This window comes from Vombatus ursinus, unplaced genomic scaffold, assembly GCF_900497805.2.
Source record: "Vombatus ursinus unplaced genomic scaffold, bare-nosed wombat genome assembly UNPS02014973.1, whole genome shotgun sequence".
In the NCBI taxonomy this organism is placed as follows: domain Eukaryota; kingdom Metazoa; phylum Chordata; class Mammalia; order Diprotodontia; family Vombatidae; genus Vombatus; species Vombatus ursinus.
In genome coordinates, this window is record NW_020954751.1 from 568145 (window position 1) to 593832 (window position 25688).

General features: G+C 39.4%; 1 protein-coding gene across 3 annotated transcripts in view; it reads right to left on the reverse strand.

Moving 5' to 3' along the window:
- The window catches only part of LOC114030626 (transmembrane protein 65-like), a 49094-nt gene extending 24488 nt beyond the window's left edge, over nucleotides 1-24606 (reverse strand). Inside the window, exon 1 of one of the 3 annotated variants that reach the window (XM_027845481.1) lies at nucleotides 24174-24606. In XM_027845481.1, coding sequence (XP_027701282.1) covers nucleotides 24174-24492 — 319 coding nt within the window. In that variant the 5' untranslated portion in view covers nucleotides 24493-24606. The remainder of the gene's footprint in view (nucleotides 1-24173) is intronic. The other 2 variants (XM_027845483.1, XM_027845482.1) reach the window with 2 other exon arrangements.
- Nucleotides 24607-25688: the final 1082 nt, after the last annotated feature.

Genomic DNA, 25688 nt, shown 5'->3' on the forward strand with positions numbered 1-25688 from the left:
CGATTCTCTATCCCAACTTCCTTCAAAGGCATGTCGCTTCAATTTAAGCTCCCGCATGCCCTAGAGAAACAAAGTATTTTCTGCTTTAATAAGCCTTTTTGCTGGCAGCTCAGTAGCTGTTTCAAAGCAGAAAAGTAACTGTGTTAGAAGAAAGAAGAGGAAGGGGAAGAGGGGGAGAAAAGACTTAATGAAAAACATATTTCTTAATTTTCTTCTCCAAATAAGGAGGTGCAGAGAAAAATATGCAGGTAATTCAGTAACAGTGTCACACTAGAACTATATTATATTCAAAATGAAACTTTTGGGGGCCAGATTTGTGGTTTCATTAGTGTAGAGAACACCAAGTGTGGAAACTCCCTCTATTGATGCAGATGGTGTGAAATTAACATTAGAAATCAGAGAACAGATAATCTATTTAAAAGACACACTTCATTAAATAATGCTTTGTATTCAATACAGAGGATTAGTGAGGTATAGAGAAAGAACACTAGATTTGGAATCACAGAATCTTGGCTCTGCTGTTTACTACCAACTGTGTGACTTTGGCCAAATCACTTGGGCTTCAGTTTTATTAGCTGTAAAATAAAGGCTTTGGACTAAATGAACTCTAAATTCCTCTTCAACCTTTGGGACTGAAGGGAACTTCAGGGGTCAGCTGGCCGGAAGTCTCTTCCTATTCTGCAATGTCTTCAGCAACATCCCTGACATATATTCAGACAACCTGTGCTTAGGCCACTAGATGGAACCCTGACTGGAGTGCTGGACTTGGAATCAGGAAAATCCAAATTAAAATCTTACCTCACTTAATGTGTGATCCTGGGCAAATCACTAACCTCTTTCAGCCTTAGTTTCCTCTTCTACAAAATTGTAATAATAATAGCACCTACCTCCCAAGGTTGTTATGTGGAGAAAATGGGATTTAAAACACTTTGCAAACCTTAAAGAGCTATATAAATACTAGCTAGTAGTAGTAGTAATAGTAGTAGTAGTAGTAGTAGTAGTAGTAGTAGTAACCAAGAATACGGAAATTTGATTGCTAGTTCTACAATTTCATCAGCTAAGAGGCTTCCTTAAGAGTGACTTTACTTGTCAGAGTCTCAATCACCTTCTCTCTAAAACAGGACTATTACTATTACTTACCATCTCACCAGGCTATTGATAGCCAAAGTACTTCGTAACTGGATAGCAACATGTAAAATACAAGCAATTAATCCAACAATGGGAAGTTCATTCCTTTGTGAAGCAGAGATTGCCAGACAGCCAGATAGGTAAACTCTTTTTATCAAATCAAAACCTGTCTTTTTAACTTCTCCCCATTTGTCCTAGCTTTACCCTTTGGAGATACATAAAATAATTTAATTACCTTTTCTATATTTGAACTCTTTAAATATGAGCATATATTAGCTTTTTAAAGAAAGAGTGGAAAGAGCAAAGGACTTGGAGACAAAAGACTTAGGTTCTACCACTCACTAGCTAAGTAACCTCAAGTCACTAAGCCTCTCTGAAGTTTACCCTGGGCTTCTAAAACTTCCCCATCCTGATCCTCCAACCCACTTAATAGTTCCTTTACAGTCATCTTCCTTCCACGCAAGACTGAGTATGCCTCATCTAATTTTGTTCTTTTCAGTTCAATCACTTCTATACATTTCTATATCACTTCTAAATCAATAGTTTAAAGTAGCAATGTAGCTACATTTGAAAAGTAGTTATGAAGCAAATAGAACCATACAAGGAAGAAAAAAGATGTCTTTTAAATCTATGTATCCACTTTCATTCTCCCTCCGCACTTCAGTCCTACATTTCCATCTGCCTACTAGATATTTCCACTTGTGTACTCCTATAGCAACTCTGCATTCTGCATTCATCTTCTTTTCTAAACCTGCCCCTCTTACAATGGCCCTAAGGTCACTTTGGCATCATTACTGACTTTTCCTTCACTCTCACCCCCATATCCTACTGATGCTAAATCCTACTAATTCTCCAGAATCACTATATATCCATTCCCTTCTCTCTACTCATGCTGCCACCACCCCATTCTGGCCTTCATTATTACTGTTTCGACTACTACACCAGCTTCCTATTTCCTGTCTTCAACCTCTCCCCATATCGAGATCATTTTTCACATCCTAGCCAAAATAATCTTCCTAAAAGACAGTCTAGTCTGTTCAAAAGCCTTTGTCAGCACAACAGGAAATGGCTCTAATAGGCAAACTCTTTATCCTGGCATTTAAAGACTTCAACAATCAACAGAATGAGGGGATTGGACTAGATGTGCCAACCTAACTTTCCAACTTTGCTTCACATTATTCTTCTTTTTGTATTTCATAGTCTTTCCAGATTGAAGTAGGTGGTGTTTCCAAAACTCACATCATCCACTTCATACATTCCATCATGGCCCCCATGCCAAAAAAGTACTCCTTCCTCATTTTTGCCTTTCAGATTATCTCTTAAAGGCTCAATTTATCTTAAAGGCTCAGCTAGTCTTAAAGGCTCAGCTTAAAAGGGATTGTCTTGAATAGGAAATCTATCCTGATCCCACAGGTGAATATGTTCTCCTCCTTAAATTTCAAACATTTTGTCAAGATCTCTTCCTTTGCCTCCATCATATACTATATGGTATCATGCTTATTTCATATACCAAACAATCTCCTTCCAATACCCCAAAGTAGGATGTAAGCAAACTGAGGGCAGCAAACAAATTTTATTTTTACATCCCCAGGACCTTGTGTGTTATCTTGTGGATAGCAGGTACTTCATAAAAGATTAGTTGAACTGAATTTCCTCATCTGGAGAGAAAAAAATCAATGAGAAGTTTGAGAAACAAAATAAACATAGCAGAGAAGCAAGAAGTGGCAGTGCTAGGGAACTTCAATTATCTGGAGAATGTTTTTCTCTCTACCTAGGCAGCAAGGTGGCACAGTAGAGTGCTAGGACTCAAGTCCAGAAGAACTGAGTTAAAATCTGGCCTGAGACACTTACCAGCTATGTGACCCTGAGCAAGTCACTTAAACTCTGTCTGCATCAGTTTCCTCATCTGTAAAATGAAGATAATAAAGAGAAACTACCTCCCCAGGTTCTTGTGAGGATCAAATGAGATATTTGTAAAGTGAGTAGACAGTACCTGGCACATGGTAAATGCTTTAAAATGCTTGTTCACCTTCCTTTTCCCTCCCTAAAAGCAGATGGGCTAAGGAATTCTGAACTTCACTTAATTATAACTTCATCCTTAAAAAGGCAGAGGAAGAAACAAGGAACTGCTATTCTGGATATGATCCTGATCAACAAAGAGGAACTGACTGATGATGTAGAAATTATAGGAATCTTGGAGGTAAATTACTACTCACTACTGAGCTCATAATGAAGAAAATCTATGCAAAATCTGACATATTAGAAATCAAATTTCAAAAAGATCCACTTAAAGGATAGGTAGGATCCAAAGGACTGATATATTAGAGTGAATGGCTATCCAACAGAGTTACTCAAGAATAAAATCCTATATAAGAAAAAATTATTTCAATGAGGAGGAAAAGAAATCTGTGTGACTTCACTGGAAACTTATTAACCAACTCAACTTTTAAAAAGACATGTATAGTGGGGGCAGCTAAGTGGCGCAGTGGATCAAGCACCAGCCCTGAAATCAGGAGGACCTGAGTTCAAATCCGACCTCAGATCAAACACTTGACACTTACTAGCTGTGTGACCCTAGGCAAGTCACTTAACCCCAACTGCCTAAAAATAAAAAAATTTTTAAAAATTAAAAATAAAAAAAGACATGTATTGAACACAGAAGCAAGGGCAAGGAATTGAAGTCAAATATACAAGAATAGCACAGTCATGTAAGAAATCCCAAGAGTCCTAAAACCCAGGATAATCCAAGGTTGGGAACAAATGCCTAAATCATGAAAGAGGATGATTTGGTTTTGTTTGTTTGTTTGTTTGTTTTAGGCACATTATGGTCAAGAGGAAGACCAAAGTCATAGGTCCAGTGCTCAGAGTAGATGGGATGACAAGGGTAGGAGAGTGAAAAGGTTGAACTCATAAGGTCTTATATTGTTCCTGAGTTGTTTTTTTGTTTTCCTGCTGAGGAAATATTTGGAATGGGATGGGGAAAGGGGTAGAGAGGGAAGAGAATGTTTAAAAGGGAATAAAAAACAAAGATAAATAAACACCACCTTCAATAAGTTCAAGTTGCCAAGGCCAGATACACTATATCCTGGGGAACTAAAATAATCTGTAGATGTGATTGCTGAGCTTCCATGTACGATTCTTCAAATACTCTGGGGAAGAGTAAAAATGCTTCAGTAGTGGAAAAAGAAACATGTTACAATTTTGCCATTTTGTCAAGCTCATTTCCTGGTATAACAATGAGTATAGCTACAGCAACTGTATTTATACTGAACCTCATGATCTACATGGCCTCCAAGAAGTCAAGCGGAAAGCCATGGATCTTCATCCCCAGTCAAAAAAAAGGAGTTCCACAAATGGGAAGCCCACATCCCTAACATATGTTCCTATAATGGAGATCCTATGTCCCATTCACATCTTCGCCCCAAAGCACCCCTATAGTCGGGGGGGGGGGGAGAAGCCTAGAGTCCTATATTGTGCACCATCAATAAAGTCACCATATTCAGTTTTTAAAAAAAAAGGTAAAAAGGTAAAGTCTTCAAACTGAAAACCAGAGAATTACACTTTTAACTACCGGCAAAATTTTAGAATACACTAATAAAGGGGACAGTTTGTGAACACTTAGAGAAGCAGTAATGATTAAAAGCCAGCATAGATTCATCAAAATAAATCATATCAGACCAAGGTCATTTCAATTTTTTGACAGGCTAACTAAACTAGTAGATCAAGAGACAGAATAAAATAGACACACTTCACCTGGATTTCAGGAAAGCAACTTTCTCAAGCTATTCCTATGGACAAAAAGGAGTGATATGAGATAGCAAAATGTAGTGGATTCAGAACACAAATGGCGGAATGGCATGGGTAGGTAGGAACAAAGAATAGAAGACGCAGTGAAGCAGATTTAAACTCAATTTAAGGGAAAACTTTCTAATCTCTCATACACATATACCCTTACATACAATATATCTTTCTATTTTCATATTTCTTTTGTTCCAGTAATCCAATAAAATGAGAGGGGGAGAAAAGGAAAAACAAAGAAGCAACACAAGGAAAGAGATAAAAAGAATGCTAGAAAAATACACACAAAGCAATTCAGATTTTGAAGAGATAAGAAGAGGTTCCTCACTACACTGGAGCCATATTTTGTTATACCATATCATCTATTTCCTAGTGAAATGTTAATTAGCTGGTTTAATAACATTAAAGTGCTCTAATCCTTCAAATTTAGGGTTCTACTTTGAATGGGGATAGCCAAAGAAAACTGAAATATACTCTGGGCTACCAAAACAATCTCCCTGAAGGCCAAATGAGATCAATTTAAAAGCCAGAGCTGGCACCAAGTATAAAGGTTTCACCACTTTTGGTACAAGAGACAGAACTAGGCTAAATGCATAATGAATCCAGTATACACCTTGAAAGTTTCCCTTTAACGATTTTTAAAATTTTCAAATAACAAGTATTTTTATTAATCTGTTCCTCTTACTCCTCTTGGGTTCCAATCCAACTGAGCAAATTTAAAAAAACAAACATGAAAAACAAATCCTTCAGTAGTCAAGTCAACAAACATTCATTAAACATACCTACTATATACAAGGCACCAAATACACTCAAAGAAATATAAAGACAGTTCTGCTCTCAAGGAGCTCACAGGCTAACAGGGGACACAGCATGTAAATTTAAATAACTATGTACAAACAAGATATCTACACAGAATAAATGGGAAACAATCAGCAATGGGAAGGCAGTAGCATTAAGGCGAACTAGGAAAGGCTTCTTGCAGAGGGTGGGATTTTAAATGACGTGTGAAGGAAGCCTGGAAAATTAAGAGATGAAGATGAGGGAGAAAGGTCCAGGCACAGTAGACAGCCAGTGAAAATTTCCATTCAGTCAAGAGATGGGAGCGTCGAGCACATGGCACAGCCAAGAGGCCAATGTCAGTGGATCACAAAGTAGATGGAGAGGTCTAAGAGATAAGAAAAGTGGAAAAGTAGGAAGGGGTCAGGCTTTAAAAGCCAAGCTGAGGATTTTACATTTGGAAGTCGCTGCAGCTAATTAAATAGGGAGATGGATTTTGGAAATGTTCTGGGAGATTGTTTTGGTAGCCCAGAGAATATTTCAGTTTTCTTTGGCTATCCCATTCAAAGTAGAACCCTCAATTTGAAGGATTAGAGCACTTTAATGTTATTAAACCAGCTAATTAACATTTCACTAGGAAATAGATGATAACAGCAAAATCTATGGCTCCAGTGTAGTAAGGAACCTCTTCTTATCTCTTCAAAATCTGAATTGCTTTGTGTGTGGAACTTGGATTTTAGAAAGATCAATTTGACAGCTGAGTGGAAGATGGACTGTAGTAGGAAAGACTTAAGGCAAGGAGACCAACCAGTGAACTATTTCAATAGTTCAGGTACAAGGCAATAAAGGCCTACACCAGGGCAATGGCAGTATCAGATGAAAGAAGGGAATATATAGGAGAGAGATTTTGAAGGTAGAAATGACAGGACTTGAATAAAGAGGACAAAAGTGAGGAGTCAAGGGTAAAACCTGGATAACAAGTCAGCTCATTTTACAGATGAGGAAAATGAGGCAAACAGATTAAAGTGACATGCCCAGGGTCATACAGCTAATAAGTGTCTGAGGTTGAATTTAAACTCAGGTCTTCCTGACTCCAGGCCCAGCACTCTATGCACTGCACCAAGTAGCTGCCCTAGTGAGTCAATTAGGGAGGTACAAAAGGATTGCCTTCTTCAGTGAGGACCCAGTTGACATTATGTAACATAAATCTGTAATGAATCCAGTCAGTAGTTTTGTGCTTTCATTCAGTAGCTCACGTAAAGGAGAAAAGGCAATCAGAGTGACTAAGGGCACAAGCTTGGCAAGGCAGGATGGGTGATATAAAGGGGCAAAGAACTTGAGAGAAGACAGAGTAGAATTGAACTGGTTCACCAAAGGGTCAAGATGGGCATGGGAGAATGCAGCAAAGTGCAAGAAAGAAATGAAGGGTGGAGGGATTAGATGTCCATAGATATATGCTGAGGTACAACAAATTTTCACATTAGCTATGTCCAAAAATGTACATCTCATTTTACATTTTAGGTTTCTCACCCTTCTGCCAGGAGGAACATGCCACACAGTGCATACTTGTGTTTTATCTTCATTCTTTTGGATCAGCAATTTATTGTAGAGTTGATCAGAGTTTAAAGTCTTTTAAGACGTTTTCATACAAGCATATGAAAAATGCTCCCAATCACCAATGATTAGAGAAATACAAAGCAAAGCAACTCTGAGGTCAGACTGGCAAAGATGAAAAAAAGAAGAAAACAATTGCACTGTTGGTGAAGCTTGTGAACTGATCCAGCCATTCTGGAAAACAATCTGAAATCACACCCAGAGAGTTACCAAACTGTGTATATTCTCTGACCCACAACAACAAAAGGATATTAAAGGATAAAATGAAAAAGCACATTACTAAAACATAAATCAAGAAATATAATTGAATGAACTTCCAAGTAAAAACACAGACATGCAGAAGTAGCTTATACAACCAAGTTTTAACAAATGGAAATTAAAATTGCAAGAAAACACGCATAAATGAATGAAATGAGAAATTTTAAAAGGCAGAAAAATAATAAAAAGACATCAAAAACCTCTCTCAAAAACGGATTATAAATATAGAAATGTTAGTGAAAATACTTCTCCAAATCTTTTTAGTAACTTTTAAACAAATATTCTGGCACCTCATTATCCGTATGCACTCTAACCTTATTGTAAATTAGCAAGCAACCTCGCACTACAGAGACTTCCTCACCACCTATACTGGCAAATGTTGAATTCCTCACAGGTGGCTTGGACCTGCTGGTAGTGAATAGGGGCAAAACAATCCCTACCTCCTGGAAAAAACTGGAATAGGAGCTAAGGAAGTATAAAACCAAAGACTGGACAGGTCAGGAAATCAGGAACTTAGATTTCCCTATGGTGCCAAAATCCAAAAGAGCTTAATTAGAACCAGAGATCTATGTGCAGAAGCTGAGTTCACAACAGGAAGCAACCTTTTGAGGCTCTGAGTAAGCTGGTTATAACCTAGGTACCTAGATTAGTGAGTAAAGGATTTACATCTGTGTCATACCATTTCAAACCTCTACTCCTATTTTAACATGAAGGAAATATTTATCTACCCCATATCACCAACATGTTAATGGATTTGATGGGGAGTGGAGGGGGGGGAGGCACACATGGTGCACCTAAGGGTTAGTTCATAATAGATGCTTAATAAATTGTAAAGGGTGACTGAGGGAAGGAGCCACAACAGCATTGCTTGCTACTGTACCTAATCTCCCCCAAAGCTTTTTTTTGGGGGGGGGGGGGGTTGACAGCACTATGAATTCCTACCCTGTACAGACATTTCAGTGCAGTCATGAGCCCAATCCACCACACTACCCTTTTCCCTTATCAGCCACAGAGCTGGGGCTCTGAACGTAATCAGTATACTTGTGAGGCCATTGTTCTATTCTGGGGGAGGGGGGGTGTGGCATGGGATATGGAAAGCAGGTAGACTTTAATTAAGTGGCATTGATGGAGGTCACAGAGCCTGATAAATTACCATCTTGATTATCCAAATTATTCAAACTCCCATTCTATTCATTAAGAATATATTAAACAAAAATTATCAAAATTAAATAATGGGGGCAGAGTAGGATATTATGTTCCGTTTTATAACAGGAAGAAACAGTCACACTTTTTACAATGCTCTTCCTAAAATAAATCAGGAATAATTTAAGAAAAATATCCTTAAAGTTCTTGGGGTGGAAGAATGAAGGATATTTGGTTGTCCCAGGTGCATGAGAAGAGTGTACTATACAATGATTAAGAATGAGAAAGAACCATACAGCTTGACTAAAATAGAAGAATAAGAGATGAGACAGACTAAGAGAGGAAATCTATCACTGCTCTTTTAATATTTTCACCTCAAGAACAAAGCTAGGAAATTAAAATAGCAATAGTTCAATTTTTTAAACAACATAAATATACCAATATCACATCATAATAATAGTGGACTAAGATGTAGTTTATCCTTTTTTGTAATTTATCCTTTCTTTCCAAAAAAGGAATTAATCACCCATTAACTAGACATCAGATGATAACTGGGAAGCTTCCTTAAGTACCAGCAACTGGTCCAAAAGATGAAAACTCATAATTCATTTGTATGATGTCTTAAGTGATAAAAGTCTCTCGCCACTCTGTACTGGCTGCTCTGCCTGGTTTCAACTCCACCAAACAAGATGCTGCTGCTGCCCCCTCACCAGTTACCGCAGGCTCTCTCCCCCACGTCCTCCACTCTGCTTTCCTGCCTCATTTTGTGTGTTGTTTCTACCAGATTGTGAGTTCCTTGAGGGCAGGGACTGTCTTTCTTTTAATTATTGTATCCCTAGCACTTAGCGCAGTGCCAGGCCCTTAATAAATGTTTGTTGAATTGTACTGGATAGATTGGACAATGCATATCCCAAAACAACATTGTCTAGACATAAAGTTTAATGAAAATACAAAGTTATGGATAGAAATTGCTGCATAAGCAGGAAGAACTGAAGTTCAAAACTTCATGATCAATGAACTCTTTTCCTTTAAGTATTTCTAACATCAGTATGTTTTGTTTTGCTTAAATTATAAAGGGATCTCAACACTTGATGGAATAAGTGTAAGCTTATTCAAAGGCTTTTTTGAAAAAAATCTATTATACATATTATATATATATATATAATGTATATCAAAGACTTTGCTACAATTCAGTCATTTGAATAAGGTAAAACTGTAATCCTCTTCTGTAAACAATGAGGATTCCTACATTCTGACTCCACAGAAATATGAAGTCTAATTCATCACAAAACAATTCAAATGCCTTAAAAAGGAATCATTAGCACTAAAATACAACTTATATATTCCACTTAATTTATGTGATCATAAAAATCATTTAGTATTATATTGGTACTAGAAAAAATATAGTGTATTATATGCAAAAATTAAACAGAATATTTTGAAGAAATCTACTATACCTTATGTAACTCTATTTTTGCAACTAGACTTTACCTTTTCACTTTTTAAAGATCCTTAAAAAAAAAAAACCACCTGTAAATAGTTTTACTGTTTTTTTAACCTAGGTCAACAAAACTCCTACTGACCTACAATCAAAAAAAAATGTTATTAGGTGATGTGAAACATTTGGGATACAAAGATGAAAACAAAACAATCCCTGTCCTCACAGAGCTTAGATTCTATAAGGGGAAACAACACAAATATAAAATGAACAGAAAAGTCGTGCTTTCCTTTACAGGGAAGAAACTAGCAGCACAAGAAGGGGAGAAATCAGGCAAGGGCTCATGTAGAAGGTGACAACTGAATTGAGTTTGAAAGGATGAGCTAGGAGATTCTAAAAGATGGAGGTGAGGGGCTAAATTCAGGCACAGAGGATAGATGATTTGTACAAAGGCACAGACACTGGAGAGGGAACATTATCTATGAGAAAAATCAGTTAGGCCAGTTTTGTTGTTGTTCAATCGTTTCAGTCGTATCCACCTCTTCGTGGCCCCATTTGGGGTTTCCTTGGGAAATATACTGCAGTAGTTTGCCATTTCCTTCTCCAGCTCATTTTACAGATGAGGAAATAGAAGCAAACAAGGTGAAGTGACTTGCCCAGGATCACACAGCTAGGCCAGATCTGAACTCAGGGAAATGAGTTGGTTTGGCTGAACCATAAATAAATGAGAGTATTGTATAATCAGTCAGGTTGAAAAGGACTTTAAATGCCAGAGTAGTTTGTATATGATCTGAGAGGTAATAGAGAGTCACTAGAGTTCACTAAGAAGGGAATGACACAGTCACGATGTTGTTTAGTTGTGTCTGATTCTCAATGACATTTGGTGTTTTCTTAGCAAAGATACTGGAGTGGCTTGCCATTTCCTTTTCCAACTCATTTTACAAATGAGGAAACTAAGGCAAACAGGGTTAAGTGCCTTGCCCAGAGTCATACAGCTAATAGATGTCTGAGGCCACATTTGAATTCAGGAAGATGAGTCTTTCTGATGCCAGGCTCACTACCCTATCCACTGTGCCACATAGCTGCCCACTAGCCGTACCTATATTAAGAATATCATTTTGGCTCCCATGTGTTGAATGGATTTGAGGAGTGAGAGACTTGAGATCTGGAGACCAAGCAGGAAGGATATTGTCAAAGTCCAAGACAAAGGAAATAAGGGCCTGAACTAGGGTGTTCATGGTGTGAGTGGAAAGAAAGGAACAGATGGTAGAGATGATCAAACTTTGGCATTCTTAGAAATGTGGATGAATGAGGGTAAAGAGTCAAAGAGGCCTCCAAGGTTCTGAACCTGATTACTAAAAAGGTGATGGTACCCTCAACATAAATAAAGAAGTTTAGAAGAGAGAGGGATTTGAAGTATAACCATGAAATATGTTGGGAATAATGGGAGCTGTTGAGTTTTAGATGTCTACTGGACATCCAGTTAAAGCATTGCAGGACTAAAGCTCAGGAGAGAGACCAGGGCCAGATTGACAAATTTGGAAAAGATCTGCATAGAGATGACTATTGAACCAGCGAGTGTTGTTGATAAGATCACCGAGAGAGAGCCTAAAGAGAGAAAAGAAGACCCAAGACAAAGGTTGGGAGGATGTCCATTTTTACAGGGCAGGATATGTATAATGATCTAGCAAAGAAACTGAGGAGAGGTCATATAAGTAGAAGGAGAACCAAGACAGAATAGTGTCACAAAAATTGAGGGAGGAGATGGTATCCAAGAGGTGAGGGTGGCAAAGAATGTCAAATATTGCAAAGTTAAGAAAGATGCAGATTAAAAAAAAAAAGTCCTCAGATTTGGCAATTAAGAAATCAATGGTAATTTTTAAGATAGCAATTTCAGTTGAAAAATGAAGTCAGAAGCCAGACTGCAAAGAGCTAAGTGAAAAAGAGAAGAACTGAAAGGCAAAAAATACAGACAGCTTTCTCCAGGGATCCTGGCTGTGAAAGGAGAGACATTGGCTAGTGGCTTGAGGTAATAGCAGGAGGTCAAATGAAAGTGGATTTTTCACTTGCTTATTTAAGAGTAAGAAAACCTGTACAGTTTCCTGACTGCAACAAGAAATAAGTAGCAAGTAAGAAGAACTTAAAGATTAGGTGGAGGATATGATTTTGGAAGCAGTCTAGCAGAGGAAATAGAAGGGAATGGTTTAGAGGCACTAATAATGGAAAGAGAAGAGTAAACTCAGAGAATACAATAAAGGAGAAAACAGAGAACATAAAAGAGTTTTTAGATGAAAAGAAGGCTCAAAGCAAGTGGCTTCTGGTTTCACAGTATAGCATGAGGCTGGATCTTTTGCTAAGAGAATGGGAAGACAGTATTACAGAAGTCTGAGGAAGAAAAAGTTCCAGTGAGGAGTAGGAGAATCAATTATAAAGGACAAAGATATTGAAAATATTAGTCTTTCTCATATAAATAGGCTTCCAAGAAATGATATATCTGTTGTAAAAAAAAATAATAATAATAACCCATTAGGGAAAAGTATTTAAGCACAGAAGTTATACTTTCCATTTTAATCTCAATTTTACTTGGCCTTTTTTTTTTTCTTAAGGCCCAACTTTATTTTTAAGCTCCTAGGTCACTGTTAAATTTGCACCTAAATGTTAGTTTAGTTTTCTGAATGTTTAACTCCTTGAACTATTAAAAGACTTTCTTATGCATTTTGCTTACTGTGCTAAATTAGCCCTTTTTGTTCATGAAATCACACTAATTATTTTTTATTATATCCTTAACATAATTCTTTCAGGCTCTATTTTTCCCATTACATTGATAATGGGTGCATAAACAATTTCTTGATGTTGCTTTTATGAATGTTTCTCTTCCTGAAAATTTTGCTGTTTTAACATAGTCCAAGTATACCTAATTTTTATAGTTTTGATTGTTTAACTAAGTAGACTCTTTAGATTATTGAAACATGCAACAGCAAAAGCACTATGCTTTTCAATCATCCACAAAATGAGTTAGATAATTAAAATGAAAGCTCAATATACACACATTGTAAATATTAAACATCTAAAAATGGAAACAAACCAAAATGCAAACTTTTTTATCATTACCAAAGCATTCTCTTCCAAACAAGCACAAAACTGTCAGACTGTGCTTTGCCATACACAAACATCTGCCAAACTTAAATATTAAAAGTTTACTATACCAAAACTATTAGGGGATTCAGTTGATGTCGCTTGCTTCACTCGCTGCATAAGAGCAATCTCAGGTTTGGGATATCTGTATGCTAAAAATATTTTCAAAACAAATAGTTTTTATATGCCACATAATATTTGCCTTTACTCTGAATTACCATTACTTGTTAGCAGTAAAATAATAAATGTAATACACCAAATACACTCAGAAAAAGAAATACTATCTTTTTAAAAACATAGTATGCGTATTTTTGTCCACACATATTCATATTTGGGAAAAGGTAAAAAAGGAATGGACTTTCTCCCCCCTCAAAACAAAGATAGGTTTCATCTAAACAGCTCAGTAAACTAAAGTGTCTGACAAACAGTGGCTGTCAAAAAGGGACAATACCACTCACAAGGCTCAGGAACGGAATCCTGCTAAATTACTAAATTAGTACTGCTAAATTAGCTCATATACATCTTCAACCAATGATATGAGGATTCATCAGGGATACAACCCACTACTACACCATGCCCTTGGGTGATATCTAGACCTGGGGGTACATGTAAAGTTTAGATACAACAAAGCCTCTGTTCACATGGAGAGCAAAGTCTAAGAGGGCATAAGAAACTAAAAAATACAGCTATAATATGCAATATTATATGATAAATGCCCTAAGAGGTTAAAGGAAAAAAAATGTTAATGAAGTCTTATGAACTAATTCAATAAACTAGTCATCCAAGCGCACATCATAATCTAGACAGTAGAGATTTGTGATCCATTTGATTTTTGTTTTTTTTTCCTATATGGGTTGTTAGACTTATCTACTGAGGAGACCCAGTCTCACTAACAAAGCCCAATACTGTTCTGGGGCTTAATGCAATCAGGAAAATGTCATCTGCAAACAGAAATGTAACAGACTTCACCATTTTTGGGGCATATGACTTGCATTTGAATTCTGTGCAAAACATCCTCTACAAATGTGGTGATCACTTCTATATAATATGTTAATCAGGGATTCTTAACTTTTCTGTGTCATTGGACCCCTTTGGCAATCTGGTGAAGTCTATGCATCTCTTCTCAGAATAAATTTTTAAATGTATAAAATAAAATACATAGAACGACAAAGGAACCAAGTAGACTGAAACACAATTATCAAAATATTTCTTTAAATATGTTCACAGACCCCAGGCTAAGAACCCATGAAGTTGAACAGCTCTCTCTGGCAGCATTTATTAAGGAATCTTACATATGACCTTAACATATGCAGAAGACACTCCTTGCATTTGAGGAAGGCTTTAAGGCTACATACTTGTAATGAATTAAATTACACAAAAAATCAAAACACAACAAAGCAGAACTGTATATTCTCTACACCTTTCAGTTAGCCATGCAACTGAGACAGTGTAGGCTTCTGTTCTGTCATTTGTAAAAGCCTACCTCTTTCTTTTCTTATCATAATTTCACCGAGGTCAATTACCTTTGAAAGATTTCATAAGGCTGAGAAATTGGTGTGTATGACTTAGTAGTTATGTCCTTTACCACCTTTCCTAGATAATAATACCATTCATGATTTTTTTTTTCTGTTCCTTTACTCCATTAAAATAAATAAATAAGATATCAGCATTTCTATATGAGGGGCAGCTAGGTGGTGCAGTGGATAGAGCCCTGTAGGAATGAAGACCTGAGTTCAAATCCGATCTCAGACACCTACTAGTTGTGAGACCCTGGGCAAGCCACTCAAACCTGTCTCAGTTTCCTCATCTGTAAAATGAGCTGGAGAAGGAAATGACAAACCACTCCACTATCTTTGCCAAGAAAATCCCAAAGGGAGTCACCAAGAGTTGAACATGACTGAACAACAGCTCTATTATGAGGGAAACTTACATCAATGAGATCAGATATGCCCTCAATTATGCAGAGTCTGAAGAACATCTTTAACAACCATTCCATCTCCCCTCTCCGTGTGCATTCCTGGAACATGCTCTTTCCTTATTCCCACCTTTCAGAATCCTTATCTTCTTTCATGTTCCATCTTAGGTTCCAGTTCTCCCATGAAAACATACCTACTTCCTACAGCTATTAGTCTCTGCCCCCTCAAATTATCTCATATTTATTTTTTTGGTCTATATGTTGTATTTTCTCAGTTGAGAACTAAGACTGTTTCACTTTTATTTATATTTTTGTCCGTAATGCACACAAATGCCTTCCATATAGCAGAAACATAATAAAGGTTTTTGAACTGAAGAGAATGAGGGAGAGAGGCAGACAGAGAAGAGATGAGAAGATATCAAAGAAGTAGCATTTTTTTTGCCCTGGAATTCAACAAGTGAAAATAGGGGAGTGAGGGCAATCCAGGTATAGGTAACAGAGTATGCAAAGGTATGGAGACACAAATAAGTGCATTTATGTGTGTTCAAGGGGTAAAGAATAGTCCAGTTGGGCTGGAATTAAAGGGCATCCAGAGGATAATATGAAAAAAAAGCTGGAAAAGTGGGTTGGTGCTATCCACATCCAGAGAAAAAACTATGGAGTCCGAATGCAGATCAAAGAATACTATTTTCAGGGATTTTTTTCTTTCTAGTGGTTTCTCCCTTTGTTCTGATTATTCTTTCACAACATGAGTAATGTGGAAATATGATTAATATGATTGTACATATATAACCTATATCAGATTGCTTGCTTTCTTGGGGAGGGGGGTGGGGGAGGGAGGGAGGCAGAAAAATTTGGAACTCAAAATCTTATAAAAATGAATGCTGAAAACTATTTTTACATGTAATTGGGAAAAAATAAAATACTATTAAGTAGAAAAGTTAAAAAAAAAAAAAAAGTGGGTTGGCACCAGATTCTACAGGGTCTTGAATTTGAGGCTTTCCGAAAGTCTAAACTTTTCTTTGTGGCAATATGGCATCGCTAAAGATGTATGAGCAGAGAAAAGACATGACCAGATAGATCTACAAATCTATGAATAAGAAAAATTACTCTGACAGTGGTAGAAAAATGGACCATAAATGGGGAGAAGGAGGTAAAGGAGTTGAGAGCTGGGAGAACCTGTAAGGACTATTACAACAGTCAAAGGAAGTACCAATGAGAGCCTCTACCACAGTACTAGCAGTGGGTACAGATAGGAGGGAAATAGATGCAATAGATGTTATGGAGGTAGAATCAACAAGACTTGCTAACTGATTTGGAAATGATCAATGAGAGGAAATGAAAGAGACAAAAATAACCAAAGGATATTGAGAACCACATCAGAGTTCTAAAAATACAATATATAACAAAGGGTACCTGCCTTTAATAAGTTTACTGTCTAGTTAAACAACACTAAAATATATGAACCAAAGGGTTAAATTATTTATTTAAAAAAAATACCCCCGTTTCCCCAGAAATAATTCCTTTAATAATATATTCTGCTTCCAGGAATCCAAGCAAGATAAGCTCACCAATCCACAGCATGAAAGTCTCAACCTTTTCCCTCAAACTGGAGTATTTATCCATGTCTAATCATTTTTTAAAAACATATATTAAGCACCTGCTAGGTGTAAAGCACTATCCTGAAGAACATTTGCCATTATCCATGAGTTTTCATAAATCACTAATAGCAGCTCACCAATCACAGGTACCAATTCTTTCAATACTGAGATCTGGGATCTTTAATTAACAGCACTAAGCACTCTCTTACCATCTCCACATTTATCTTTGGTTTCAGCTCCCCAATTACCATTCACTCTTTCCCAATCCAAAGACTGTTTTCCTTGGGCAAGAAAACTGAACCATATTATAAGTACTTATTCTTTCTTTTTGTCATCTATTATTATCATTCCTACTCTCCTAAATAATGGTTTTATCTCTTTTTTGACTTTCCTGCCTCCAATGGAGTCCAGGCAAAAGCTAAGGCTGAGGTGCTGACTGGAAATGCAGGTGAACATGTCTAGCAGCACTGGAACTTAGGTGATGAAATGGGGTTTGATATATGTATATGAGGAGAATGTAAACATTCTACACAAAGAAGTGATAACTAAAGCCATAAGACTGCCAAGGAAAAAGAATTGAGAAAGAAATGAGAGCTAAAGACAGTTTAAGGAACATCCACTTCCAGCAGTGAAAAGAGGAAGACAAACCAGTAAAGAAGACCTCAAATAATGCTTGTTAACTAACAAACAGTATGGCTGGCTCTAAAACCATACTTCCTTATTTTTCCTTCTCAGGCTCCTTTCCTGGATCGTCATCTAGGTCACATCCTCTAACGATGGGTATCTCCTAAAGTTCTGTTCTGGGCCCTCTTCTCTTCTCCCTCTACACTGTCTGGTTTGGAGATCTCATCAGTTCCCATGGATTCTCAACTCCCATGGAATTATCAATTCTATACAGATGCTTCTCAGATCTATTTGTCTAGCCCAGCTGTGGAGAACTCGTGGCCTTCTAAATCCTCAAGTGTGGTCTTTTGACTGAATCCAAATTTTACCCATCTTGCACTAAAATGACATAGTGGATATCCCAAATTGGATGACCCATAAACATCTTAAACTTATAAACGCAAAACTTATTATTTACCCAAAAAACTCATTACTCCCTCCCAAAAAAACCTTTCCCTTCTTCCTAACTTCCACATTGCTGTCGACAACACCATTCTCCAGGCACCCAGGCTCAACTTTCATTCAACCTACATATTCAATCTATTGCTGAATCCTGTCATTTCTGCCTTTGCAATATCTCTCATATACACCCCCTTCTCTCCTCTGACACAGCACTGACCACACTGGTCTAAGTCCTCTTCAGCTCATGCCTACACTATTCCAATGGCCTTCCAATTGGTCCTCCAACCTCAAGACTCTTTCCACTTCAGTCCATCCACCACTCAGCTCTCAAGATGATCTTTCCCAGGTCTGACTATGCCATTTCCCTATTCAATAAACTTTAATTGCTCTCAATTACCTCCAGCATCAAATATAAAATCTTCTGGGGCAGCGAGGTGGCACAGTGGTTAGAGCACCGAAGTCAGGAGGACCGAGTTCAAATCTGGCCTCAGACCAAACACTTGACATTTACTAGCTGTGTGACCCTGGGCAAGTCACTTAACCCCAACTGCCTAAAAAAAAAAAAAAAAAAAGAGAGAGAAGAATCATAGAAAGGACAGGGCCACTGTTTGGGATAAATGGAATAAGATAATAAGGCCCCATCATCCTTGCAGTGACCCAAATTCAACACTGGCCTGAGGAAAAAAACTGCCAGAAGAGGCACCCTTCCCCCCTGCCTTCCTTTTACTACTCCTCCCAAAGGGTGAATTAACCCTTTCTGCAGAAGAGTTACTTTTTATGAAAGATGAAATAAGATCAAGCACTTTATGGTTTATTTGGTCAGCTATTTTTATACGTAGTAAATAGTATCCAAAGAGCCCATATAGATAGGAGAATAGAAAGGACAAATTAAGACTACAGCTGAGTCAGCAAACAGTGTGTCTTACTCTAGGACCCTTCCCCTTCAGTGGAAACAATGGCTGAAAAAGCCACTGTGACACCTAAACCCTCACCTCCACTCTTCCCCCCCCCCCCAAAAAAGCACCACTTGGTCTTCTCACAGGTTTGGAATGCATGGGTTCCTAACCTCCACCACCTCCTTTAAGAAGCAGCTTAAGCACCATCTTAAGCATGAAGCGAAAACTTTTCCATAACCTCTCCCACCTCCAAAAGCTAGTGCCCTGCCTTCCATACTACCTTGTATTCAGCTACCTGTATTAACTTTATATTTGTACTGTATATGTTTATATATGTACCTATCTCTCTCCGTTAGAATGTAAGTTTCTTGCAAGTGGAGACTGTTTCATTCTTTGTACTTTTGTCCCCAACACCTAGTATAGTGCCTGAACCATAGGTAGTAATCAATAAGCCGTTGTTGATTAACTGAAAGTATATCTAGTATATAAGGTTTGGTTTAACCTCTGTCTCCTAGTTCCAGACACAGTATAAGTCACGTGAAAGGAAGGACTGTCTCATATTTTTTTCCCCACTAACACATTCAGCCTTTAGCTGGGTACCTATATGACCAGTATCAAGGAAAAGTGACTGATGTTGGTAGTGGTAGGAGACTATAGAAGTTGACTTTAGAGACCCAAAGAGACCTTCCTATTACCTGGTCACTTGGGATCTGGGAAGGCCATAAAAACGGAACAAATCATAGATTTAGAGCTGGAAAAGGATCCTAGGTGATAGACATACAGGGAGTCAGTGGCAGTTTCCAAGGAAGCAGGCACCTTATTTGGTAGAACCATACTTTCCTATACTTCTATATAAAATAGCAGAAAGTAAAAGGCCTTGTGGTATAATATAAAAATAGCACATGGACCGGAGACAAAGTTGATTTAGATTCTAGTCCTAGCCTGTCACTTGCTTGCAAGGGACTAGACATAATTTGGGCAAGCCATTTAACTTTTGGGTCTCAGGGACCTATCTCATAAGAGTTTTGTGAGGATAAAAGATCATAATGAATGGGAAAGCACTTGAAAAAATGCCCAATGGAAATAAGTTTTAATAATGCTTTTACACCTAGATCTCTCCCTAATACCTGTACCCTTATCAACCAAGAAACCATCATAACCCAATCACAGTACCCTTACTGTGTGTAACCTCTTCATAAGTTATCAGTTGTCTAAACCTCTATTTAAGTAATAAAATATTTAAGTATGAGTTAAAAGGGAAAATTAGAAAACCAATGCCAAACATACCCCTTTCACCTATACAGAAGCCTTTTATAGAAAAAAAACTATAAAGATATTCTTACTGGATTGACAAACTCATAAATAAAATCCTTTATGAATGATAACATTTTACAATTTTTTCAGCTATTTACAATTTTAAAAATTGTAAATGAACAGTCAATCAATAAATATTTATAAGCATCTACTATGTGCCAGGAACTGTGCTAAACAGCAGGGATACAAAAAAAGGTAAAAGAGAGGCCCTGCTCTCAAAGAGCTCACAGGCTCACAGGGAGACAACATACAAACTATGTACAAACAAGCTATACACAGGATAAATTGGAAAACTGAATTGCCATACTATGAAAGCTGAATCTTGACAAAATTTACAGAAGCATCTGAAGAAACAATTCTAATTAGCAGTATGAATGTATTCAGCAGTTTTAATACTACAAGATAAATATCTAAAAGCTATTTCAATAATGTCAGCTGTGCAATCAAAACATCAAACTGCCAAAAACAGAGCCAGCAGAGTATCTCAGAAAAGAAATAGATTATCTCTGGCAAAATGCGTCAACTTAGTAACTAAACTCATACGGCTCAGATTAGGAAAATGTCAGGGTGATCGAGGAAGCAATGAAAAGATCACCTTGTAACAACTCCATTTAAATTTGTAACTTATCAACTAGCACTAGAGATCTTCAAGAAAAAGGCTGGATGACTAGCATCAGGGATGCTGTAGAGAAGGCTTATATTCAGGCAAATATTGAACTAGATGTCTCGTGAGGCTTTTATGGTATAATACTCTTCTCAAACTATATTGTTGCCTGGAAGACTAATCAAGAAAAGGTCAAGCCAAAACTGGCTTTTGGAAAAACACTACCTCCTTGATCTACCTCAAGACAACAGGGAGTAGTAACAACAGGAAAGATGAAAATCATTTTCAAATCATCCTGATGTCTTCCTGGCCACCCTCTATTCCTCCTAGGGTCCAAAAGTCTGGTGTTCTTGTACCTCAGTATTTCACCCACACTGATTCTAGAGCACTGATCCCAATTTAGCACCTACCCAAAAGTCAATAATTCAGTGTCACATATGATCACAAAGCATGTGTTTGTGCAATAGCCATTACTGCCCAATATCTTCACCTCATTAAAGAATTCTAGTTTTTTACATTTTCTGCCTTTGATTTTCAACTATTAAGCTAAATTAAATGAAAGTTTTTGGAGAAATGTTTACTCTCAGAGATTTTTTTTTTACCACAAATTATCATTTAGATAGAATTCCTTGCTTTTCTACTAAAAGCAAAATCTATTTACAAAATTATGCACTAAAATCAAACAGGTATATATCCGAATTATATTAAGTAATCTGCCTGAACATATCACAACATTCAAGAGATTTAAGAAAATGGGAAAATCTCCTAGAATAGAAAATATATATTAAATAGTATTGTATAAATTTTGAGTAACTAAATTACATTCCCAAATTTTCAAACTATTTACTATTTAAGGCACAATGTGTAAACAAATTTGAACTACATAAAGAAATACAAAAGACAAAAAAAATTTTTTTTTTGCTTTACTCACAAGAAAATTGATTCTTAAGCTTTATCTCAATAGGATGGCTGATATACAGATGAAATGACTAAGTAGAAACACTCAAATTTCTCCAGAAGACCATATAGCGAAGCTTGACCAGTGATGATTTCTACTTTCTGTAATGCTTCCTCATCACTTCTACTGTACATCATTTAGCTATGTAAGTCTCCTTTTCAAGGACACGGAGGATTTCTAAACTCATGAAGGGCCCATCCTAAACATGAACCTATTTTATTAGCAGTCAAGCTTACAATACTTAAAATATTTAAGAGAGGATTTATACAGCTAGAACTAGGATCAGCATTTCAGTGTTCTGATTGCTAAGTCAAAAATAAAAGAAAAACAGAACATTTTTCAGTGTGAATTAGGTAATTCAGGATGAGCTATACATATTTTAGATATAAACTCTCCTGCAGCAATAAGAGTTAGTGAATATGATAAATTGAATATCCTATTTAAATAGGCTATACCAAATTGTCAATTTGGATTAGAATGCAACAAAATATGGAACACAAACTACACTGAACATAATTGAATCCTCGGTGATTATTATAAACATCTGCAAAGTTTCTTGATTAAACAGCACTATTTAGCTTCTGAGGTTCTTCACAAGAGTTTACTGTACTTCATTGCCTACCACACTGCATTTCCTATATTCTTACCAATATTTCTCTGTAAGTCCAATGTTGATTACTAATTTTAGTAAAAATCCACAGAATTGGCCATACAAAATAGGTGTTAACTCAACAACTCACTCTCTGCAAGTTTTAGGCCCTTTATGCAAAAGAACTACATTTATTATTAACATTGTGTATATTGTTCAGTCCTATTCGAACAAATATTTATTGAGCATCACTACCAGCAAGGCACCATGGGGGATGAATATAAGAGTTTCTGTCCTCACATTCAAATGTGAGTCTCCCTATAAACTCTTAATACAGAAATAAACTTTTCAGTTGTGCAAAAAGTGTTTTTCAAGAGTTGCCATACAATTATATCCAAAGACCCTTACATCAATCTCAAAACAGACTTAATTTCCAAAGCAAATACACAGAATAAATGTTTTAGAGTGGTTGCTTAGAAGTCAGGAAAGAACCACGGCCTCATGTGAGTTTATGGAGGAAATTTAGAAAAATAGCATTCCACAATATGGCCATAACTATTAGGATTTATAGCAAACATCTGATGTGCTGATGACTGAAAATGCTCAGTCTGTGTGTCTCTATATAGTAACACAAATTCCAGATACACACATGCACACAATTAAATGGTCTCACACAGCATTACGTTGCTCTAAATGTTTAATAATTTAAGTTTAGGGTGTTACCCATAGTACAATGCAGGTGAATGTAAACAGCATCTGGGATCCCAAGCTACTATAAATTCCTGCACTAAAAAAGCAGGTAAAAAGCACAACTGTGAAATTCCAGGAGCAGTAGCACAGGTAAACCATGTAAAAACAATTTAGTATCACCTGGTTAAGGTAGACAACATTCTGCAAATGAGCCAGGGTCATACTTTTGTAATGGTTTCAGCAAAGAGTCCCTATCCCAAATCAATGTGTCCTAAAGTGTGAACTGCTCAAATAAAAACGTGCTATTTTTACTGGGGAAAAGATACACATTTTAGTTAATATCTATTTAATATTCTTGGATTAACACTTCCTTCTCTCCTGTTTAAGTAACATTTTGAAAAACTGATTCATCTCAGCCTCTGCTGCCCATCACTGTCATCATTTCAGTTTCCTGGATTTTTTTTTCCTAAGCTCAAACTATGAAATAAACGCTGCATATGCCACCATTTTAGAGAAAATCTTAACTTGAGTTTGGGGTCATTTATTTCAACTTACTTATTTGGGCTGCTATGGTTTTCCTGAGCACTAGTACTAACACTAATCCATACAAAGAAACTTCTGATTTATTGACTTTTTCTTCCCCCTTCCGGAAAATTGTTGCTTACATAGGTGCTTAATTTGTGCATAACCAAATCCATACGAGCTGCCTTCTATCCATTCAAAGCAAACATTTCATTGAGCCGCTTAAACTGACATATGTTGCACTGTAAAAAAACAAGCGGCTGAGAATATCTTTAAACGCTAGGTCAATGCCCCACTTCTTGAAAAGGGCTAAGTGTCTACAAGAATGTACATGCACTTGGTAGCACTAACTGGAAAAGACTGACTTGCCACACACCCTACCCTAATAAGAGGAAGGGCTGAAGTTCAGAGTTTGGAGAGGTGAGAGGGAAAAGCAGCCCCCCTCCCCCCAAAAAGAAACTCCCAAGCCGGGCCGAGTTCCAGGGCCCGGGAAGGCAGAGGCTCCCAGGCTGGAGCTGGGAGCATCCCGGCGGTCACGCCCCTCGCAGCCTGGCAGGTTTCACACTTATCTCACTGGCCCGGGAGGGGCAGGGGGCACCGACCGCGACGCGCCCGCCGCCCCGGGAGCTGCGAGAAGCGGGCGCACGGGCGGCACACAAGCGGCTGGCCAAGGCGGGGCCCGAGAGGCGGGGGGCGCGCCGCCCCGACCCTCGGCTCCAGCCCCTTACCTTGGGCTATGGCTATGGACTCGAAGCGGTGCAGTTCCTTTAGCAGGCAGCTCCTCTCGGTGGAGTGCAGGCTGTAGATGAAGTCGCGGGCGCCCTGCGCCGTGTTCAGCGCCTCCATGGGCTCGCGCTTGGGGTGGGTGCCCAGCCCCCGGGAGGGGCGCGGCGCGGCGGCCCAGGCGGGGGCCGCGGCGGCCAAGGCGGGAGGCGGCCGGAGGAGCGGCGCCGGGGCCCCCGCCGAGCCGCGCGGGCGACAGTCCGGCAGGGGCCGCAGGCTGTGCGCAGTCCGGCTCCTCAGCAGGGGCAGCAACAGCCGGGACATGCTGGGGGATAGGAGGGGGGTCAGGAGCGAGGCCGAGGGAGAGAGCCGCGGGGGAGGAACTCCAACCCGGGCTCAGCCCGACCCCGCCCCGATGCCCTCCTGACGGGCGGCCGGAGCGCCGGGCACCATCCACTCCCGGGACCGGCGGGCGGCGGCTCCTCCTCCGGGCACAACTTTTGTCTGCGGGCGGGCGCGGCGGCGAGCAGACCCTACCGGAGCCGGGGCGCGCGGGCTAAGCGGAGCCGGGAGGGCGGTTCGGTGTGTATATTTGTGCGTGTGTGTCCGTCTGTCTGTCTCCTCTGCCGCGGGGAGGGATGAGTCAGCCGCACACCGCCCTCCCGCCGCCGCGGCTCCTCCTCCTCGTCCTCCCAGATTTCAGCGTTCAGTCAACGCGGCTCCACGTCTTCAAGGGACCCGCGCCGACTCCACCGGGCCGCCGCAGCCGCCGCCCTCCGAGGCTGCTTTGGGACAGTGGAGTAGAGGGGCGGGCAGCGGAGGAGGGCGTTACCGCGCAGGCGCCCTGCCGCCGCTCAGGTCCGGTCCCGTCCGGGCCTCGCTCGCCCCCTTCTGCCGTCGCGCACGCTCTTTGCCTCTCTCCCTCCTCCTACCCCCCCCAGGGGCGCGCGCGCAGCCCCGGCAGAGGGGCGCGAGGCGCCTCTAGGGCCCACGGGAGCTCAAGGAGACTGGGCTGCGGAAGGACGCCCTCCCCCGCCCGAAGCGGCTGGAATGGGGAGAAAGGGCTTCGGGCCTTTTGCCCGGCCCGGCCGGAGCAGCTGCCCTAGGTGCGCGGCGGGGGGGAGGATACCTAAAAATGGGGATCGTCCTGAAATGCCCCGGCCCGCGTGCGGCCTTGTCACCACCTCCGGCCAGAGTGCGGGGTCGGGCGGTACAAGTGCTGTCCCAGGTGACCGTGGCTTTGCACCGCGGCTGTAGAGCCCCGGCCAGGCCTCTGGTGCAACCCCATCCTGGACACCCACCCCTGCTTGGCAGCCCGGTCCATTGCAAAGTCAGCAGGGCGAGGCTGGGCAGGTCTAACCACTCCCTGGCACCCGGGATGCTTCCAAAGAGGGCGAGGCTCAGCCCACACCATATTCTCCCCCCACCCTTCCTGGAGGAATGTTTGGGAGCAGGAATCCTCAGTCAGTTCCCCAAAGTCTACAGACAGCTGCAGGACACACGATGGGCCCACAAACGAG